The sequence below is a fragment of the Amphiprion ocellaris genome, chromosome 18, assembly GCF_022539595.1.
Source record: "Amphiprion ocellaris isolate individual 3 ecotype Okinawa chromosome 18, ASM2253959v1, whole genome shotgun sequence".
NCBI classification, from domain to species: Eukaryota; Metazoa; Chordata; class Actinopteri; family Pomacentridae; genus Amphiprion; species Amphiprion ocellaris.
This window is the reverse complement of record NC_072783.1, coordinates 26790420-26811864: the sequence shown is the minus strand read 5'-3', so window position 1 is coordinate 26811864 and position 21445 is coordinate 26790420. Positions and strand designations below refer to the sequence as shown.

The 21445-nt window shown below is 38.6% G+C and overlaps 1 protein-coding gene across 1 annotated transcript; it reads right to left on the bottom strand.

Annotated features, from left to right (window-relative positions):
- Positions 1-1659: 1659 nt before the first annotated feature.
- LOC111577737 (speckle-type POZ protein) lies at positions 1660-21021 on the bottom strand. The gene is made up of 10 exons (XM_023284154.3): positions 20897-21021; positions 10714-10938; positions 10498-10619; positions 9245-9396; positions 8976-9103; positions 8710-8887; positions 8473-8528; positions 6974-7096; positions 5664-5806; positions 1660-3417 (listed from the first exon to the last, which is right to left on the bottom strand). The coding sequence occupies exons 2-10, from the start codon at positions 10789-10791 to the stop codon at positions 3273-3275; spliced, it is 1125 nt and encodes a 374-aa protein (XP_023139922.1). The 5' UTR covers positions 10792-10938; positions 20897-21021; the 3' UTR covers positions 1660-3272.
- Between the last annotated feature and the right edge of the window lie 424 nt (positions 21022-21445).

Below are 21445 nucleotides of genomic sequence, written 5' to 3'. Positions count from 1 at the left end.
GCTGCTGGTGAAAACCAATATGTGTGTGTGTGTGAGCATAAGGGTTTGTGTCAGTGAATGCTTCAGGAGGCACACAGCTCGACAGGGATTAAACGCATTTCTGAGCTGTTATCAGCTGTGGCTCGGTCACTAAACTCTCCACACTGCCGAGTGACCTTTTCTGCCGGCTGAACGGATGTTTAATGACCCAGACGCACACTGCTAACTTGATTACGTGGATGACAGAGGTTGATGACCAACCGCTACACAGTTCGGTGATTGTGGTTGTGCGTGCAATCCTGAAGAAGTGACTGAAAACAGCTGCAGCTAAAGTCAAGTGATGAGATTCAGCTTCCAATGTGACACGCTGCTTCTAACAAGTCAGCAGGAGACAGTCCTCATATTCTACCAGCCTTATTAACAGATGAGCTTTAGCATGTACAGTATGGACTATAAACTGGTTTGGATGCAAGATTCAAGGCACATCTGGAAAAAAGAAGAACTGAAAAAAAACTAATTTCCAAAGCAACATTAATTTTAAACAAAGCAAAAAAAAAAATCCCATCACTACTGTTTGATGCAGCTTTGCACATCTGCTCTACTTATTTATGGATTTGTTTGTGCTTTAATGTCATTTTTATGGGTTTGTTTTATGTTGTGGACCCCGGACTGAAGACAATTTATCATTATGAGATAGAGAATTACGTTTTTTGAATTTAATTTCACCCAGGTGCTGAAACCCAGCAGTAACAGAGGATGTATCTAAAGTGCATCAGTAGCACAATTTAAAACCTATTAAATGTGAATGTCCTGCTTTGAAAATGCCAGTTTAGTCAGTTAAGTAAAACTACAAGTATTATGTGGAAATTGACCTCAGCGAATTTTAGTTACTTCATATTGCTGGATTATTATTACTGATGCCATAATGTGCAAGTGGCATTTTTAATTATTGTAGTTTGTGAAGCTAATTTTAACCACTATATACAATATTCTGTTGGAGTGGGTCATTCATTTTGTATGCAAGACCTTCATCTCTAAAACAAGCAGCAACTTTAGCGGTCAAATAAATACAGTGGAGTTAGGAGCATGTTTTGCTAAGAATTGCAGTGAAGCAGAAGCACAAAGCAGCACAAAATGGAAATACTCCGATTTACACTTAAAACACAGGACTACTTGCTTTTGAAAAACATCCACTTAACAGCAAACCAAACAATTTCCCCCCACACCACAGCAAGACTCTGCAGAGCCAGAAAAGTTAGAAAATTAAATGAAGCCAAAGATCCGACAACGAATGTAAAAGTTCCTGTTTACAAAGCACAACTTGAATTAAGCAGGAGAAGCTCTTAAGCACTAATGGACTGCATATTCTGCTGCCACCACCACAGGAAAATGGAAGGAGTTTGTTGTTGGATGGTGTAAAAACACAACTAGGGCGCAGCAAGATCTGCAAGCATTTAAGGAAAGGAGGTGAGAAAATAAATATATTCATGTGCCCAAAACCAAGATATTCAGACCTTCCTATAGTTAATTATACGCCAGCTCTCGTAAAAATATTGTATCCCAAAATTTAAACAACAAACACTATTTCTGTGCAGCCTTCAAATTAATTTTTTGTTTTTTCATGTGACAGCAGAAACGAACTGCACATGATTCATACAAAAATACCCAGACAAAAGTCCATTTTGCATTCAATACAAAATAGTTGTGGTTTATTCTTTAGGGAACAAAAAATGGCAACAACTAAGTGTCACTTCTCATAATCAGCGATATCTACAGGAAAGAAACAATGGTTCCTTCTAGCAATTACCATTTTCCACCAGAGTTAAAATGATAACTTCAAATGTGTTTCAATGTGGTTTGCCTCGGTGTGCATTTTTTCACATTATGTCTATTCTGAACATTAAAACGTGTTCATTTCAATTTCAATTCCCTTCAGTCTTCATGCCTGCAAAGAAAAAATCTGTCCACTTGTTTTTTTCAATTTCACCGCTGAAAATGCTTTTGTTTTACACAGCTTCAAAAACACTAGTGTCTGTACAAATTCCTATGAAAAAAATATAAATGACAGTTCTGAGGAAAAAAAACCAAATACGAAATCCGTCATAAAAGAACATCAACATGCCTGATTGAATCCTAATGTTATTTTGTAACCATTGCTTGACATTGTTTTCCTCCCTTTGTTGACTCCTGGTTGGTTCGTCTGTTGACACCTTGGACATTATTTTCTCTCAAGGGCCACAAAGACAGATCCACACGCAAAACACAATTTCCCCAAGAATGACATCCAGTTGTGCGTTGCTCTTTTCGTTATCCTCTTAATGGTTTTCTCCAGCTATTTAAAAAATGAAAACGGACGCAGATGAAGCTTGAAGAGTTCTATATGGGAGTACATTTGTCGCTTTTTTGTCACTTGCTGATAAAATCTTCTTAAAGGGTACTTGTTCTTGGTGGTCCAGCTGGGTCTTTAGTTCATGAAGCTTGCTTCAATGTGTGCTTGCCTACAGTATTTCTACTTTACTGCTGGTAAGGGTTGACAAGGGGTGACCTGTGACCTTAGTGCAATGTTTCCCCAACTTTCTTTGGGAAAATTATGTTGATGATTTTGTCCCATATCTGCTTTTTTTTTTGACTAGCCCTTGGTTGTCTTTCTTGGGGGGCTTCTAGTTTGTAACCAACAGGCCCACTTTTTCTTCTTCAGTCCCTCCAGGTCCATGTGTGTCCTTTAGTTTGGGGGCTTCTCTGGCTGCTCTACTCCAAACACTAAGAACAGAGCAAAAAAGAAGCCTTATGATAAAATGGACACTTAAAGACTTTATCTGCAATAGTCCTTCAAGCCTCCAAATTTCCAGACAGTTGGCTCTTATTGGGTTAACGTGTCCAGTTCTTCCTTCCCGAACGGATTCCAAAGTAGGAACTAGCAGGATGTCGAAGGATTTGGGTTTCACACATGGAAGAGCACAACGTCACACCTCACTAAGCCGGAGCCGAGGAGAAAGAGGAAGGTGCTGTGGTTTCTTTTGTAAACAACAAACATCCACTTCACGAGCCCACCTATCCCTCTTGTCCATCTCCTCCTCCTCTTCCTCCTTCTTCTTCCCTCCATCTTTAGAAGAGACTAAAAACAGCAGGTTCTGGATGGGGTAGAAGGGGGAGATTCAGGGGAGGCTGTAGGTAGTGTAGTAGGTAACAGCAAGGGGAGAGGTTGTCCCTGTGTGTCTGAAGGGGTGTCTGTGTTTCTGTGTGTGCATGTGTGTGTGTATATGCCTGTGTGTAGATGCCTTGCTGGGAGGATGTTAGGACTGTTTGAGGCGCTTGCGTGGGGGTCCGAGGAAAGGGCACTGGGCAGAAGCCAGGGAGCGATAAGCTTCGGCCACCAGGTGTGGATGAGACGCTACCATGGACTTCCATCCTGCCGTTTCCATCACCTCTGCAGCGTGGCTGGAGGACGAGATGTGAAAGAAGGAGACACGGGAAAAAAAAACAAAAAATATTAGTTGAGGAAAACTTGATTTGTTGAAATAAATATATAGGGCTAAGTCATCTCCTCATTATTTACTTTATAACTGTGTTAGCTCGAGGGCTTGAGATGCAAATGTTATAGAGTTTTCTTAAACCAACAGTCTGCCACACTGACAATCGATTTGTTAAAATTTAGGGCTGGCCCGAATAGCATTTTCTGGGCTCCGGATATTTGGCCCCGATTAATGACAAATATTCGAATATTCGTAACGTCCGGGTGGGGAGGTGAGCCGAATATTCGGTTCGGTTCGCAGTATCCGACGGAGGGGGTGTGTGCAAATTAACAAGTCGAATACCGATCGTGCGACATCGTCCAATGGGGGGCAGGGGGGATCCAAATATTCGGATCTCAAAATAAATATTCGGATACCACCATAAGGACTGAACATTCGGATACTACTACTAAAATTTAAACAAAAATACAGTGGAGTTTCTCCATAAGCTCACTTTTAACAATGGACACTCACTGTGCAATCAAATTGTTTACATAAGCAACTTCAGGGACAGATGAAAATGAACATTAGGTGTTTTTATTTTTGATAACAATTACTGATTACTCTTCCTTAACAGCTAATTAACCACATGACATTTTGTATCTCTCTGCTCCTCATGTTGGGTAAAAAAGCTTTCAGTTCCTCTGCCTCCTCTGCTTGGAATGCCCTCCAATCTGAACTGAAATTGTCAAAATTTGTATCATTGGAAGCCTTCTGCTCTATGTTAAGATATCAACAACGGAAATCCTTCCAACAGTGCCTGTGTTCTTAAATTGTTACTGTAAAAATAACTCCTATACTTCATGTATCTAATTGCTTGTATTTAATATTTGTTGTTATTGTTATCTGTCTGTTTTTTGTTTCCTTTGATGTTTGCTGCTGCCTTTCTTGGCCAGGTCACCCTTGTGAAAGAGGTCTCGATCTCAAAGGGTCTTCAATCTGGTTAAATAAAGGTTAAACAAATAAATAAATGAATGACTGTCACTATTAAAACTGGACAAACTTATAGTATTTTCACAAGCACTGCCAGCAAACAGAAGGCTAAACAGCTACAGGAATACTTCCAAGATTATGTTAGCTTCAGTCACTGCACATGGCCCCCAGCGTGAAATCATTAAATACTACTAGTCTCTGTCATGGTGGTCCGTTTCTAGCTAAACCTCCACGATACTCTCGACCACACAAAGCACCGAACCCATCTATAACAGCCAAATGTCAAACACTAAACAGTAAGAGGCGCCACATGGTGGCGTAACCAGGTACTACAAGCAGTGGACTACACATTTTCTCACGTGTTCTTCATATTCTGCCCTATCAGTCAACATATTTTCAATTGGTTAAATTATTAACAGAAATTAATCAATTAATGATTGATTATTAGCATCCCTACTGAATACAATATTTTTTCAGGAAATTAGGTTTCAGTAGAAGTAGATAGTGGTTTACTGTTATTGGTCGTTTCAATTACAACTCAACTGATTCTTTAAGGCTTTGTTAAATACATTTAAAGATTTGGTTGATAAAAGCACCGTGTAAAAAAGCAGAGTTTGCAAATGTAATTGTTCCATAGCTGTTTCTTGTGTTTTCCTTGTTTAAAGTATGTAAAAATAAAAAGACCTTGCTTGTGTTGCTTTTCTTTTCTTGGTCTTGTGCATATAAAGCCCTAGTTAGTGGGGAAAGGTGTATCATAAACTACCTCTGAATCATGTTTTGCCTTGAGATTGTGTAGAGTGAATTTTTTACTAAAAGACTAAAAAATAAAATCAGCCAGACTCATCATGAAGCCCTACAAGAATCTGTGTGAGGTGAACATCAATACAGATCAGTTATTATCACACATTCATCTGACTCAACAGAGGTGACAACAGATCTAGTGAGGAGTCGGGTCGCCTCGATCCCTCTGAAAACCTTGACAGGGTTTAATAAAACCAGACAGACAGGCCCATAAGGCCACATTTACTAATTAAACTATCTAATGGGATAGAGCCACCAAGAGATGAGGTGAGAGGGAGAGACTGGTACCATCAGTAATGACGCCAAGATAAAGAAGGAGGACATGAAACAAACTGACAAACAGCCGAGACAAAATGTACAGTGGAGGATGTGTGAGTGAAAAGGTGCTGGAAACCCAATTATAGGGGAGGACGAGCTCTTTTCTGCGCGAGAACTCACTAGTTGATGAAGTCGACGGCCTGCGTTTTGAGCTGGTCGGCGCTGTGCAGGTCGGCGAGGATGAGGATTTCAGCAGCGTTTTCCACAGACAAACTGGTGCACAGAGCGTCCTCGCACATGACCTTCAGTCTCTCCAGAGCATACTGACAGAGAGGGGGAACAGCAAGATTAGGATGTCTTTACATCTAAATATTTCAGGGTTCAAAATGGAACATCCGTCTGGTCCCATTATCCATGTGGTATGGCTATAACTAGGATAATTATATATTTAGTTTTTAAGCCCTAAAAACACTGTAAAAAAACATTTCTATGCTCGACCTCAGAGAGAAACTATGTCTTCAAGTCAGTCTCCCATTTGGTGTCATGGAGATGTGAGATCAGTGTGAAATCATCCAAATGTTTCTTGAAATCCTGATGACTTACTGGGAAAAGGTTTAGTGGATACAGTGAACTTGTATTATGGGTAAACAAATAATCAGTTTTAAATGGCGATCAGAAATAATCCAGTCATCAAATTGCAATTCAGGATATAGATAAACAGCGCATCTGACCCAGAGTTTAAACTGTCATGTTAACTGTTTTACAAATTCATGCCGCTTTTTTTTTTGACCAGCCTTTTCAAAAGTTATATTTTTTAAAAAGTTATATTGCACATTAACAATCACAACATGTGTCACAAAAATCACAAGAAGATATTATTCCCAAATCATTCAGTCCTTACTTCTAGTATATCAGGTTAAAAATCCAACTTTTTACATTTACTTAGGGGAAAAATATGCAACTCTTTTCATATTGTATACAACTAAACTGCAATATTAAACATTCATTCTATTGTTGGTTTACATTAGTTTATTAGGAAACAGACTTGTTGCTATAGAAAAAGACTCTACCCACAATTTCCATCATTGTCCAGAGAATAAAACTAGAGCCAAGACAGTCATATCCGACAGATTTCAAAGAATTTTGTCAATAAAATCTTCCCAAACTGCATGGTTATAACTTCTGTGTTCTTTAGGTTTTGCACAATTGCATTTTTCTGCACCCACAATCCCTGGAAAAGGAGCTGCCAGTGAATGAGTTTTCTAAGCATTACAACTCCAAGAAATAATCCCAACAGGAACTCATCCAGAGTCCAAGTCGCACATGATCTCTACCGGCTCCAGTGAGAAGGCCACAAATATGCATGGACTCTAAACTGCAGAGATGTGATGAGGTACGTGCTGCTGTGCATCTATCTTGTATTCCGCTATAAAGTTCTCCTCAACACATCCACAGAGTGTCAGCTAGTATTTATATTACAGTTCTATTACCTTGTCAGCTGCTGCAAGTAAGTCGTCAGCCATTTTATCCAGGTTGGGAGCCTTGTCTGTGTAAATGAAGCACATCATCTCTTTGAAAACCTCAGGCTCCACATCGTTGATCTCCACACGGTTCTGACAGACAGGAGAGAAGACAGATTTAAGTATTTCACTGTGACAAGAGCTGCATCTAAACTACAGTTTTAATTTCATTCCTCCATCTGCAGAATTTCAGTAGATATTTGTAATGATGATACAGAGAAATCTGTAAATAATGACTTTAGATTCAAACTATACAACATCTAGTAGGTCAAGCAGTAAAGCAAAAACTTTTTAATGACCCATTTTAACCACAGACCAGATAAAAGAAAGAAAAAAAAAGTTCTCATATGAATTTAGCCACCTCACTTTGAATGTAACCACTTAAACTTATTTGCTATTAAGGTGTAATGAAGGAATAAAACGGACTGTTATGAACCAGGGACAAAATATGCTTTGATTTAGTTCAGGGATCTAAACTTTGCATTTTCATCATGTGCTTTCAAGGTGGTTTGCGTCTCATGTAGATAAGTGAAACTACTGAACATTCTATTTCTTTTTCTGTCAGTGAGACACATTCTTATCATTTTGCTACCTAGACCGAGTATTATGTTGGGAAAAGTACATCTTTGCTTTTTACTATTGATGTTTAGGTCAGCTCATGCAGTTCACTCAAGTTAGATAATGTGATTATTTTTCTCTTTAGAACTTCTCTCCATCATGCTTAGCAGCTGCACATACTTCAGAGTATCTGTACCTGCTACAGTATATGCAAAAGAGAACTAATTTAGAATAAATAACACAGTTGGTGTGAGATTGAGAGATATGGTGTGCAAAGCAACATATCGAGCCTTTAGTGTAAACAATGTGACAAAGACGAAAGACAAGCTACTGAAGTTACAATAGCTGGGTAATCTAAGGTGTGTTTAAAATAATAAATTGCATGATTTTCATGGTATCTAAACAAGTGATTAACTATAATTAATACTATGTCAAATGTTGTCTTACCCACTGTTCTATTAACAGCTTTCCAGACAGGAAGAACTACAGAAATTAATGTTAATTACTAAGTGAAATGTCATTACCTTGTTACAAAGTGTACAACATAAAATCTAAAATGGCCTAGGTTTAAAAAAAAATAAACAAAAAAAAACCCATCTGAGCATCTCCTCCTACAATTTCATTTCTTTCAATTGCATGTGCAAGAATGAAAAAAGCAATTCTCTGCTTCTGCAGCTTTGTCAGTGAAGGATGAATCCTGACCCCCAAGTACGGCAGGACAATTACATTTCAGGTGCACCATCATTCAGTTTCACCAAACAGCTCTGTGCTGCAGCCATCTGACAGCACACAATCCTTCACTCACTTTAACCCCTCAACACAGCAGTGGAAATGTGAGCAGTAGAGCCACAGAGGAAGAAAATGAATTTATTTCTGGAATAAAAAAAAAAACTTCGGCAGTTCGGCCTCACCTTTTTGCTCTCTTCCATCTCATGCTCAAACATGGCGCTGAATACAGGGGAACGTGCTGAGGAGCAGGAAGAGAAAACATGTTAATGTGCTAAGAATTGTGGGATCAAGCTGCATTAGAGGGCAACCAAATAAAAGCCTAAATATTACAGATCACTTAGCTCCATGCACACAGGTAAGCATTTCAACCGGAAAAAAAAAGGACAGTACAAAGGGGTGCGTCTGAGTCGTGTCTGTACCTGCCAGGATGGCTTTGTGGGCCTGAAACTCCTGACCAGCCACACACAGCGAACAGTCCGTGAAGCGAGAGTTCTCCCACAGGCCCCCCAGCTCATCTGCTAGCCGACAGTCAGGAACCTTCACCATGTTCATGGTGTTCTGGCCAGATATGTTGACCGAATCCTGCACCACACTCACCTGAGGGAGAGAAAGTCAGTGAGGCGCAGTAATTCAAATTAATTAAGGAGCAAAATTAACAATTTAACTGAAGGACTGGGCGGCTTACCTCACAGAAGAGTGTGAGCTTGTCGTCAGGTAGAAGACCGTTGGCCTCATCCAGGAGGAAATCTCTCCGGATGAACTTTTTAAAACCCCAGTCTTTCCCTTGGACAAAGCGATAAGCCCTCTGGCTTTCTGCAGACAGAAAGAACACACACAGGTCATAAAAAGGAAAGACCAAGAAAAGATGCAATTCTGAAAGCAGGAAACTGTAGCCTCCACAGGGATAACACGACTCTTTGATGGCTTCTGGTTCAGTTAGTATTTTGTCATCACCCATGGCTTTTGTCTCCTCTCCCTTGGCGTTGAGGATGGAGAACTTGAACTTGGCGCGCACTTCGGCCTTTGGACAGCTGACCAGCAGCAGGTAGAGTGACAGGTAGTCTTTGCTCTCCTCATCCAGGCCCTTGGGATTCACTCGCAAACACCTGTTGGTGATGCAACAGTTAACATCTGTAGTGAATGGGTGTGGAGGTGTTAACGTATTAATACTTTATGATTAGTGTAAATCAGCACACAGGGTACTCATCTGATGACATCAAGGATTTGTAAAATAACTGATTTCATTTGTTTACTGTGGTACAATTTTACACTGAACTAAATGTCACTAAGACCACAGCAGAATAAGATATTTATTTTGATTAGGACTGGGATACACGTATACAGATTTTAGAAATGTAAATAGAACTGAACTTCATGCAGTCTCAGGGTGTTTTTTGCTACAATCACATATTTACTCATGCTAGTATCAATTTCACTGCAATATAAAGTCCTGCACCTCTATGGTACAAGTAGAGGGAATTGTTTTTTGTGCAGTATAAGACAGTTGTAAAGCCATAAATCATATAAAAAAAAGAAAAATTCTAGGTTGAATTTCTTTGTTTTTAAGAACCATTGAAAAAAAAGTGGAATCAGCATGTACATTTCTTTATCTGCACCATGGAATCACACCCTGTAGTTCAGCCCAACTGAGCTAAAAAGTTGTTTTTGTCACTTGACTGTTAGCTGCAGCTGAGTTTGTAATGGTTACTCAGTTGCACATCGGAGCTCAAAGTTTAACAATATGGTTACTGCAAAAAATGTATTTTTTGTAAATTTTTAAATGAGAAATTTACAATAAACTGGTTTTAAACAAATGTCACACTTCTAAGCTTCGCTTTAGTTATGTATTCTGACAGAACTGCTATGTAGTTCAAAGAGTGTCTGACAGGTTGAAAATCTAAACATTCGTGTTTTTCCACAGTTTGTTAAAAATTATGCTATTTTTTCACAGTTTTTAAAAATATAACATGCATTCAAATCTGCTGCCAGATTGTAGGGTTCATAATGTTAAAGCAACACAATTTTTGTTCAGACGATGCACAAGTATATTATTTATTTTTCTGACTAGAGCTCTTTGCTTGATTACAGGTAAATGGCTTTGAAAGACTTCCATTGGACAATTTGATCAAACATGACAGGATCCTGTAAATGGTTTCCCAACAGTCTGTTTCTTGTGATTAAACAAAGCAGCACTCAGACGAACCCACCATTTCAGTTTGTCGTTGGCCCCGGAAGAGAAGGTGGAGCTCTTGATGACCTCACCCATCTCCTCACGACAGAAGCTGAAGTTGTTGATGGTCCACATGTAAGAGAACTTTACCACTTTGATCTGATGAAAGGAAAAGTATTCAGCAAAACTCAGAGTGATTCATTAGAAATTTAAGACAACAATACACACATGTAGCTTTTTTTTTTTTTTTTACCTGTGTGTAGCACCAGCTCTCGGCCACAGGCCCGCTGGACATTTCCGCAGGGGGAGGGGGACTCGGGACTCTTGACATTGCCAGCGTGACAGAAGGTGTTGGGGGCAAGAGGGTGAGGAGGAGGAGGAGGAGGAGGAGGAGGAGGAATCTGTCACTTCCGCTCGTCAATTTTTAGTCCTGACGTCCATCTGCATCAGTGCACGCCAGATGGAAGCAGTTTGCCCCCTGCAAACAGACAATGTGACAGTGATTGTTTGGTTGTACTACATGACTCGTCATCTTTAAGTTTTTCTTATTTAGCTTGTAGCGTGTTCTTTAACACAAAGGCAGGCAATAACATGCCACATAGGATAACATTTTTAAAACAAAGCACAGCTCATTGTAATGCAACACACAAGCAGTGTATCTTTATTTTATCCAGGTACGGCTCAATATCATTTCATTCATGTGGCCACACTACCTGCTATTGAGGTTTGTTGGGGTTAGATGAATTGTCCCTGACCCGCTGTGGGACAGCAAGAGATCGATGGCCCGTGCCTGTTCTAAGATCAATAGCTGCTGCAATGGCAATTAAGTCTCAAAAATGAACTGCAAATAAACAAGCTGCCTCCCAGAGCTGTGATGGGGGTTGGAGCCACCAGGCCAAATCCAAGTTCCCAAATTAACTTCAACTCAGACAAGAGGGCCACGCAGATTAGTGATGCACAGTACAATTCCAATTACACACAAACTCCAACAAACTTCTTGCCCATATTAGGAATTGGCCCATTATCAACCAGAGCAATCATCGGAGCAAATATTCAGCATTTCCCCAATTATCTGTATCATCATTTTCATTGACAGATTACCAATGATTTAAATGGACTGCTTTGGCTATGATCGTTCTGTCTGTAGTCACTCTGTGGTCTCAGCAACATCCCTCCCACTGCACAACATGACTGCTTACATGACAGCCAGCCAAGACTCAAAACTCCAAACAATCTCCAAAACTGCAGGAAACAAACTCTTCCATCAAAATCAGTCGATCTCACGGTAAGCAGAGGAGAACGTCTCAGGGCCCTGTGACGTTCTGACCGCTTTACTTCTATTGCTATCATACAAGTTCAGCTGTAATTATCCTTATTAACAAAGAAGCCTAGTTATGAATAACAGGTTCCTGGCAATCACATGCTGCTAATATATACCATATAACGTATGTCAGACCCAAATATCGATTATCAATCTCTCTTGATCGACACTATTCAGCGTCGGCTCCAGAAAACCCATAGCAGTTAATCCCTGGGCTAAACTGTATAAAGGTTAATAAATATTGATGACCTCTTAAAGAGCTCAAAGTGGTCACCAGAGACCATTAGATGACAGAAACTATTTTGTTCACCACATAGAATTCTGACATTTGTCTTCCTCTCTTAATACTCTGTTGGGAGATGCGATGATGCAGTGACAGTTTGGCTTGTATAACAAAACCTTGAAAACATTTTAACCTTTTATAAAACTGCAACAAGTGCACCGAAAATAAAATTCAACATAACTAAAGATTGCAGCATTCTGATAATCAAGCTACCAGAACTTTCTCACACAGATTTTGGTTGAATTGATGTGGAATCTATTCGGGTTGTTTATGGTTTACATTTTACAGATGGTCTAGCAGGATGGCTGCTGCAGACTGGATAGTCCTGAGTGTCGCCCAACCATTCTGCTGAACAGAATAGTCTGGCTGCAGCTTGTTATCATTCTGCTACTGGTGGAAAACAATCTGGTTTGATTGTATTTCTGTAAACCAAACACAATTGCACTGGGTGGAGAAAAGTGAATGATGCTGTTTCACTGTTCCCTGCAGTAACAGTAATGAGTGGAATTGTTTTGGTGTTATATTTGCATGCAGAGAGGCCAGAAATGTGATTAAAATGACTAATCTGCCAAAAGAAGACCAGCAGGGCTGCAATACTACAAAATCTCAATCCTCTGCAATCCTAAAAAAAACAGTGATACCCAGAATTTGGAAGAGCAGGGTGAAAACATGAAACACGAAGCTAATGGTAAGTTTATACCTACATCTGGTAAATTAGACTATACAGTCCTTAAAATAACTCATTTAAACTGTCTCTCGCATGACTGAGACATTATGACTGCAAATATAAGAGAAATTGCCTACAATTATAAAAATCTAAAAGGACAAGATTTCACATTATATTAATACGCTATATAGATATATTATTGAATGATAAATTGTCTGCGATTTCATAGCCGCTTTTGACCTCAGCTGTAGTCACATTGCATCACAATGTTTTTCATTCATAGACAGACACAACAACAGTGACAGAGCAGCCACCAGGACAAACTTTAGCTTCACTTCTTGTAAAAGGACACTCTGGCATGTGAAAGGGCCAAGAATCAACCAACCCTGCAATTAGTGGACAACTCGCTCAACCACCAAAGCCACAGCTGTATTCTATAAATCCTATGAGGAGACCAAAACAAACAGTGTTTTGCCAGTGTAACCAAAGACTGATGCAGTTTACTCCTCCAAGCCTCTACTATCCAAAAATGACTAAAACCACAACAGAGAGAAAAACTTGTTGCACCGAGCGCTTGGAAGACACATTTAAATATAAACTGTCCTGCTGCCATAATTATTCTCTGGAGCATCAGTGTATCAATCTACCACTGACAATAGCACCCAACCAATGCCATATATGTAACCCTGTTTGATGAAGGGGGCCAGCTGTTCTAAAAACCTATCTAGCCCTTTTTAAAGTTATACTGTGACGCATTTTGAAGATTTACAGCTTAAAAAGAAACCAAAACGAGTGGGGACAATAAAGGGAAATTGGAAAGTACTGAGGTAAACCATTAAACTGCTGGTTTTGGTGGACATAACTCGCAAATATTTGACTCACACGGAAAGCATACAGTATAATTTTTCTTAAAAAAAAACAACTGTGTGCTTAGATAGACTCCTCCCAATAGCAACAAAATACAGAATAAGTACATTTAGAGAAACAAATGCAGTTCAAACTATGCCTGTTTAGGACAGGCTAATTTCTGTGTAGCAAAGCAAAATTGAAAATACGGCATACAGTTTAAGTTTACTCCAAACAATGGCAAACATACACAACAGAGGTTGCATCTGTTGGGATGGCAGATTAAACTCAGCTTCTATTTGTTAATTAGCACAATCCAAAACAATTTCACACTGCACTTTCTTGGTTCCTCAGCTACACATATTTACCAAGTGTGAAATATCAAGAAAAGTGAAGAATACGCACATCTGTGTGTAGGTATGTACGTACATACATTTTGTGTGTGCATATATGTATGTGTATATCATCCATCGATCCAGACATATATATATATATATATATATATACAGACAATCATTTCTTTTTCGTTAGATGTACAATAGAAGTTTAAATGGATTCATTACACTTACATGAGAAATCACCATATCACTCCACACAAACACTTCATTCATTTGATGTGCTGTAAAAATTACATTACATAACTTAATGTGAGCAGCATGAATAGAAATGTCCCTCATAAAGGGAAAAAAAATCCCAGTCCATTGCAAAGGGTTAGAGTCAAGGCCTACAGTTACTTTACTGCCCCCATTTGTACACATCTTGTGGAAGATAAGGACAAATTAGCCAAGTCTGGTTAAATAACACTTACAAATACAACCAAAATCTTAATAAGTGCAATATTCAAATCACAGAACCTGCTTTTTTCATATATAAAAGGGAATATATGTCACAAAATAAATGAGAAATGGAGCATTGTGGTGCTACAGACATGCCCCATTCTTCAAATCCCCGTCACCAGGCATAAAAATCCCATCATATCACAATACTGATCAAAATAACTGCATGCATTTTTTTTTTTTTTTGCATATGATTCAGCCCCAATCTTGGCACGCTTCCAAATTCATAAACCCTCATCTTGCCACAAAATCAGGACTGAATAATGCACTGAGCTTCCCCAGGTATGAGGCTACAGCATTCGTTAGTTTCTCTTCTGGCTCTCAGTTAATCTGTGGCCTTTTTTTTCTGTCATTCACCATCTTGTTTCTATTTCACCAGTACTCTATCCCTCAATCCATCTGTACCTTTCTTGCTCTCTCTCACACACACACACAGTCTTTAATGTCTTCATGACTTCATCCATAAATTCAATTTGAGTCAAAGCTCTGTGTAACAAATTGTGACGTCTGGGAGCTGAGCTTTCTGCTCCTGATGATTACACTGAATGAAGGTGATACATTGACTGTGAAGCTGCTTAGAAGCTTTGTGAAGAGTAAAGTCAAAACAGACTGAAAACTGGATTCAGGACACACTTTGCAACAGACTTGAACTTCTCGTGTTCATGTTAATGTTTGCTTGAACTTTCAGTCATTTTAAATGCTACAACATTCTTCACAAATCCATTAAATCAAAATTTGGCAAATTTTCTCTTAAAAGGACAGAAATGTGGCACATATTATACAGCATTGGATAGCTGTGTATTTGCATATAAGCAACTTATATTAAATATTGCATCATATATGTTACACAAATTTTAAATAATTTCAAATAGTATGCAGTGTTAACAATTGAAACGAATGAAATACAGTGGATTTTTTTCCCAATACTTATTGGGAACTTATTCATTTTTTAACATGGGTGCTTTGTCTTCTTCTAATTTGGTTAACAGATTTTAAGCGATTACTTTATTACCCGCAATTAATCGATTACCATTTAATCATTAACATACCACGTTCTGATGCTTAATTAACTTAATGTGAACTCAATGGCTTAAGAAAAATACTTGTGTAACTGAATGCATCCACAGCTCCAATTACATTACGTAGTCTATCCAGCACAAAACAATTCATATCAACAGCTCAGTTCAGCTTCAAGATGTCTGTAAAAAAATTCATCGAATGAAGGCCCAACCAATCTTTCTGATTCTTTAGCGCTGGCAACTGGTAAGATGGAGCGAAAAGAAGATAAAGGAAGAAAGAACAGGGAAAGAAAATGAAAAGTAAAGTGATAGAGAAGCCAAATAGAAAAACAGGTGGCGAATGAAAGATGGAGCACCGTCCTTGGAACCATTCACCAAGATAAATTGCCACCAAAAGAGGTTATATAGAGACAAAAGAAAATCAAACAGAGGTATGAGAGAGAAATCAAATACAGATTTGCGGACAGTTGACTGAGATGAAGACGCACACTGCATTTAAACTTTTGGCCCGGCAACAAATACTCATGCAGTGGAGGTTCCTTTTCATCAAGTCATGATTTGAGATAGACCATTAATAGTTATAGATAATTACGTACCGTCAACCATTTCATGTTTTTATAGTCAGTCATTATCTCTACATTGGATTTTTTGTTGGCGTTGGTGAAGCATTGCACTCAGCCTGCCAGTTCATATTTGTGGCTTCGGTCTAATCAGTGAGTTTGTTTGAGGATTCTTCAGCAAACAATGCATGCATGCAATCAATTGTTGTTAGTTCACACTGCAACAGAGCCGTATTAGTTAGGGCTAATTCAGACTGAACATTGCCTATTGCTCCTGCTTAATATTAAAAGCAAACAGCTGATGAAACAAAGTGTGTTTTGTTGTATTAACTGCAGCATGTCATTCATAAAAGATATGTTAAAAACAAAGTGAAATGAGCTAAATTAATTAAATAAAGAAGCAACAAACAAGTTCCACTTTAAACGGTTGCACTGTTGTCTGAAAAAACATTCGCATCAGACTACGGCTGCAATAATTACTGACTGACTTCCATATTTTAAGAATGTGACTTCGTTTAGCTGCACACAGATTTTTTACTGGCTCAGAATGACTGTTTGGCGTGTGGCCATGCACAACAATTAAGACAATCTTCCCTTACCTTTACAGCAAATGGAACACGTTTGTTACTTGATCTGACAGTATTCTATTCACTTTCCTGTAAATTACGACAATTTGTTAAAGAAAAATCTTTATTATATTTGAGCTAATGAAACCTAAATTAACAAAAAAAGTTGAACTGATATTATTATTCTCAATTCATATAATTTTGGTGCCGGTTAATCTTCCATTGGTTCTGCCCAAATACACTTTGGGGTTCCCAAAAATTCTTCTATGCAGAAAAAAAAAGTATTAAACCACAATTGCCGTTACCGTGGTAACCACAGGTGTTGCCTAATCAATCAAGAGTGGAACTTTCAGGAACTTATAGGTGTTCTCGCTGCCCTTTTAGCTTACAGTCTTACACATCCTTTATTTACTACATTCTACAATTTTATCATCACTGTCCACACTGTAAATCTCTTAAGTCACTTTTCTAATCACATTAATTGCATGCTTGCTAGTTGGTCTTTTTTTTCCTGCTAAAGTTGTTTGGAGGCCGTTTGTTCTTATCTGAATGGAAAGCCTCAGAACAGAGTGTGTAGCATGGTGTACAGACTGTACAGGCGCTCAAGGGAAACTTGTGATTCATGATACTGGTCACAACAAGCTACAGCGACCAAATTCTGGAGTATGTTTTGATCAAAGATGCTTCACTTTCCAGAAACAAAACAAAGCATAAAATATAACTGGCAGACGTTAAAGGTCATGTGATAAATACTTGTAGTTGTTAACTGAACTTTCACCAGGCAAGATATACACTTATCACCAATAAACACAAATTATCTATGTCCAATAATCTGAGCAAAAGCTACGACCATTTTAAAATTATACGAGCTGCTATAAAAATCCAAACAGCAGGCAGCAAAAACATTTGAAAACAATAAATTCAACATGTGAGAAATGGTAGAGAATGTAAAAAACATCAACCCGTAAATCATCACACATTTAGTGAGAAGCAAAGCTTTTGACTTCCCCACTATAATCCAGTGACGAGCAAACTTTACAGAACCACTGATATGGTTCAAGGTAAAGGTCTGACCACAATAACCAAGTAACCACTAAAACAAACAACCCACACTCTCACTGTTTAGTAACATCTTTTACAATCCACTGACATGTTACAGTTTATCCGCAGACATGATTAAGAGCAAGAAAAGACAGTAAGGCAGCTATGAAGTGGAAAATCTGCAGAGATTTTTCATTTATAGGTCAAAAAAACTAAACACACCTCAAATTAGCAGCAAAATGTATGAATGCATATCTATAGTTATGACATACATACGAGGGCAGTTATGACCGCAGCGTTTTTTTTCCTGACATTTCACTGACCAGAAAAAAAAGTAGAAATCAATCTCTGCTCTAAATTAAAGACTGGAGGTATGGAGGCATTTCAGAGGGCAATTTCCAAAGGGGGGGATGAAAAAATTGCAACCCTTGTCAAAGTGTCAGTGAACACAATGTCTGTTTCCAAAGCTTTGGTCTTTGAGGACTGCAGTAAGCCACAGACAAACCTTAAAACTATAATTGGTACAGGGAGCTGGGATCGATTGCACAGCGCGTGTTCGGCCTCTGTGGGAGCGATTTCATATTCTGCCCTTGGTCACGGTGCTCCTCCTTTCCTAAAAACTCAATCTTAGAGAGGTATGAACTATTGATTTTGCTACAGCGATCAGCTTGCCTCGCTCTCATCCCCGACTTTGTGCAGACCCACAATTACACTGAAGGGGATTTGACAGGGCAAAAAAGCATTAGCACCCCGGCTTCACCTCCCGTCTGTACTTCCCAACTAAAACCCTGCTCACTTCACCAGGCATCGGAGGTTAAAGGGAGGAGGGACCTCAATGCATATCTAATGTCTCCAGCCACCTCCTCCATACTATTACCTACAGTTACACTTGCTGTTTTGACCTCCAAGGGCAAATATTCCTGCAGGATAAACAAAAACACAAAAACATGGCAAATAGTTTATTCATTTAAACCATCTGAGCAACACTGGATCTACACTAAACCTATTTTTTAAAAGGGATAATTTATTGGAATTAGTGATTTGTTGCCAATTAGTTGTTTTGCTTTTTGTGAAGGTAGCAAGATGAAAATATCCTTAGTTACTTGATAGAGCAGCAACTAGCCACTGGGGTATCTTTCAAGTTAAAGTGGACATAGATCTCTACTTACAGTAACATCTCATTAGATTACATATTAGAGCGGCACAAGAATTAATCCAACATTAGAACGTCTCATCTCACCCTTTTCAAAGTAACTTTTGGTCACACATCTGAGTTGCCGAGCTGCAGAAAGTGGATTGTAGACTAGAGGCTTCTGTGCACAACTGCTTAGCTAGCATCCAAGGCAAACATCTATGTATTAGCAGGGATGTAGCACAACATGAAAGTAAACGCAGTTTTCTGTTCACTTCAATAAAAAGTCTAATCAAATATTTCGATCCACAAAAATCTATGAATAATTGTGAAAAATAATCATGTTGTCAATCAAAAACAATCAAGATTATCATTGTACATGTGTTATGTCATGAGCAAATAGTATTACAAACTAGCTCATCAGATACACATGGATGTAATATATTTCAAAAAGACAATATGAGCAGTGTCAACTTTAACTTTAACTTTCGCTAAACCTTCACAAAATTCCAGTATATGCAGTGAAATAACATGCAATAGTACATACAATAAAAGGAAGAGTGGTAAAATCAGCCTCTAATCTTGCTCAAAGCAGCCCCTCATTTGAAAAACAGAGTCAAATTTGAAATTCAAATCAATCACCTGAGTATACCACAGCACAATACACAGTGAGAATCCTAAATATGCTACAGCTATTTGCTACTTTCAAATTAATTGATGGTAATTTGGTGGAAAGTGCAATGTTAGCTACCGCGACAGCCAAATAAGGACAGCAGAGAGAGGAAAATGTGTTTTGGTGAGTTTAGAGGAAAATATTTTACAGGTAGCAACAGGGGGAAATTAAACCTATTTGCTATATTTACAGTTCGTGTTCTGTTTAAGTGATTGAGTAGTTATTCATGTGCAACTTATTCAGTTAAAGCATGTTCAAAAACAATGAAGTCCATTTCTTTATTGAGTGGACATAGGCCATTCTGTGCCTGTTTATTCCCAATGTCAACAAAATGATAAACTTAATACAGTTGCAAGTCTATCCTTAACTGTTGTATTTGATTATTTTAAATGTAAATTATGCATCAGTAGTATATTTTAGCAGGTCTTGTCTGGATGAATCTCTTTTTGCAGTGTTTCTCTGTGGTGGAGGATTTTTATGTCTCATACATGACAATAAAACAATTAGGAATATCATCTTGGTAAGAATATTAGCTTATATTGTTGTTTATCACCTGCATGTCTGCATGACAGATACAAAGACCTCCTTTAGATAAGAGAGTATGACGTTAGCAGTGAACTCATTCAGCTGTGTTCATCAGGTTTCTCTGAGATGGACTCATTCACACCACTGTGTCTGTACTGATGAGACAGTACTGAGAACTGAAGTGTGTCCACTTCCTCTGGGTCACACTGAACCTTGACTCACCATTAGTCAAACAATTCACAACTGACAGCTGCTCAGCTTACCGGTTCCTGAGCAGCTTGGTGAAACGTTACTTAGGAACCAAACCATAACAAGAGCATTTCTAAAGGAGAAACCCACAGCATTAAAGTATCCATCACAGCGCATTAGCTAAATAGTTCTAATGAAAGAAGAATGAAGGCCCAGGTCATAAATACACTTGTTCCTGTCACCTATTATTAATCAAAAATATAATTAAATTCCATATCAGAAAGTTTAAACGTAGCCATATTCAACGTATTTCTATTAAACCAACTGACTAAACTTTTCATTTGAGGAGGTTATGCTGGGAAGTGAAACTCATACTTTGCAGTTAGTTGTAGGCGGTGACAGTAGCAGGTAGTTAACCTGCTAACAATACAGATAATCGGCATCTTATTCTGAATCGGTATTCCACTTTAAATACGCGTAAAGAAAACTGTACTCACAAATTAAACAAAACACGGCAATGACAGCGTCTGACGCCTCTATAAGTACATAAATCCCGTCGCTAATCCTCACAATCTAACGATAGCACGGCAGCTAACTCGACCGAGCTAGCTGGCTAGTTAGCCCCTCTCCTGTAGGGGCTAGCCTAAGCCAAACAAAAAGGTCGGGGAAATTCCCCGGAAAACAGTAGGTAAAATGCGATATGCCTGCCTTTGTCGTGTGATTTTAAGTCTTTAGTCTCTATATCGCGGCTTTCTGTTTTATTTATCGACAGACTTACCTTTATATTGGGTTAAATTGCAACGCTAGTTGTCCGGGGTCTTCTGTTGTTGTTAGCTAGCTGTCTGTACAACTGGCTGAGCTCGATGGTTTTATCTTGCAGATAGCACACCCTGCTGTCTGGGAGGGACTTTACAGACTATAAAATGCCAATTAAAATGTAACAATACTATCTATCTATCTATGCTAAGTTTACAGTTGTAGCCTAGCTTGTTTGGATAATTGTGTTGCTAATTTCAACAACTTTCTCTTCTTTGCCTGTTTGTAAGTGGAAATCATTCACAAGGATATGCAGGGCGCATGATTTAATTTTCGCTCCCACTGAAAACAAATTTCTCTTAATTTAATCAGCCGGATAGATGAGCTATAACTCATTTATTCTGTCGCCTTGTGCCGAGATTAGAACACACCGGGCCAAGATTAACGGATATCGACTGTTAAAGGTTGAATTTAATTAAGGCGTAGCGAGAATTAATCTGGATTCATCAGCTCACCTTCAGTGTATCCGTAATAAATCTGGTACCCCTAATGTTAAACGTCTTTGGTAACT

What these genes read in the sequence shown, in the direction of transcription:
- LOC111577737 (XM_023284154.3), bottom strand. Translation starts at nt 10,791, where the DNA reads ATGTCAAGAGTCCCGAGTCCCCCTCCCCCTGCGGAAATGTCCAGCGGG. An exon ending in AGAGCTGGTGCTACACACAG is followed by an intron (nt 10,620 to 10,713) that starts GTAAAAAAAAAA and finishes TCCTTTCATCAG; the next exon opens with ATCAAAGTGGTAAAGTTCTC. An exon ending in AGATGGAAGAGAGCAAAAAG is followed by an intron (nt 7,097 to 8,472) that starts GTGAGGCCGAAC and finishes CCTGTCTGTCAG; the next exon opens with AACCGTGTGGAGATCAACGA.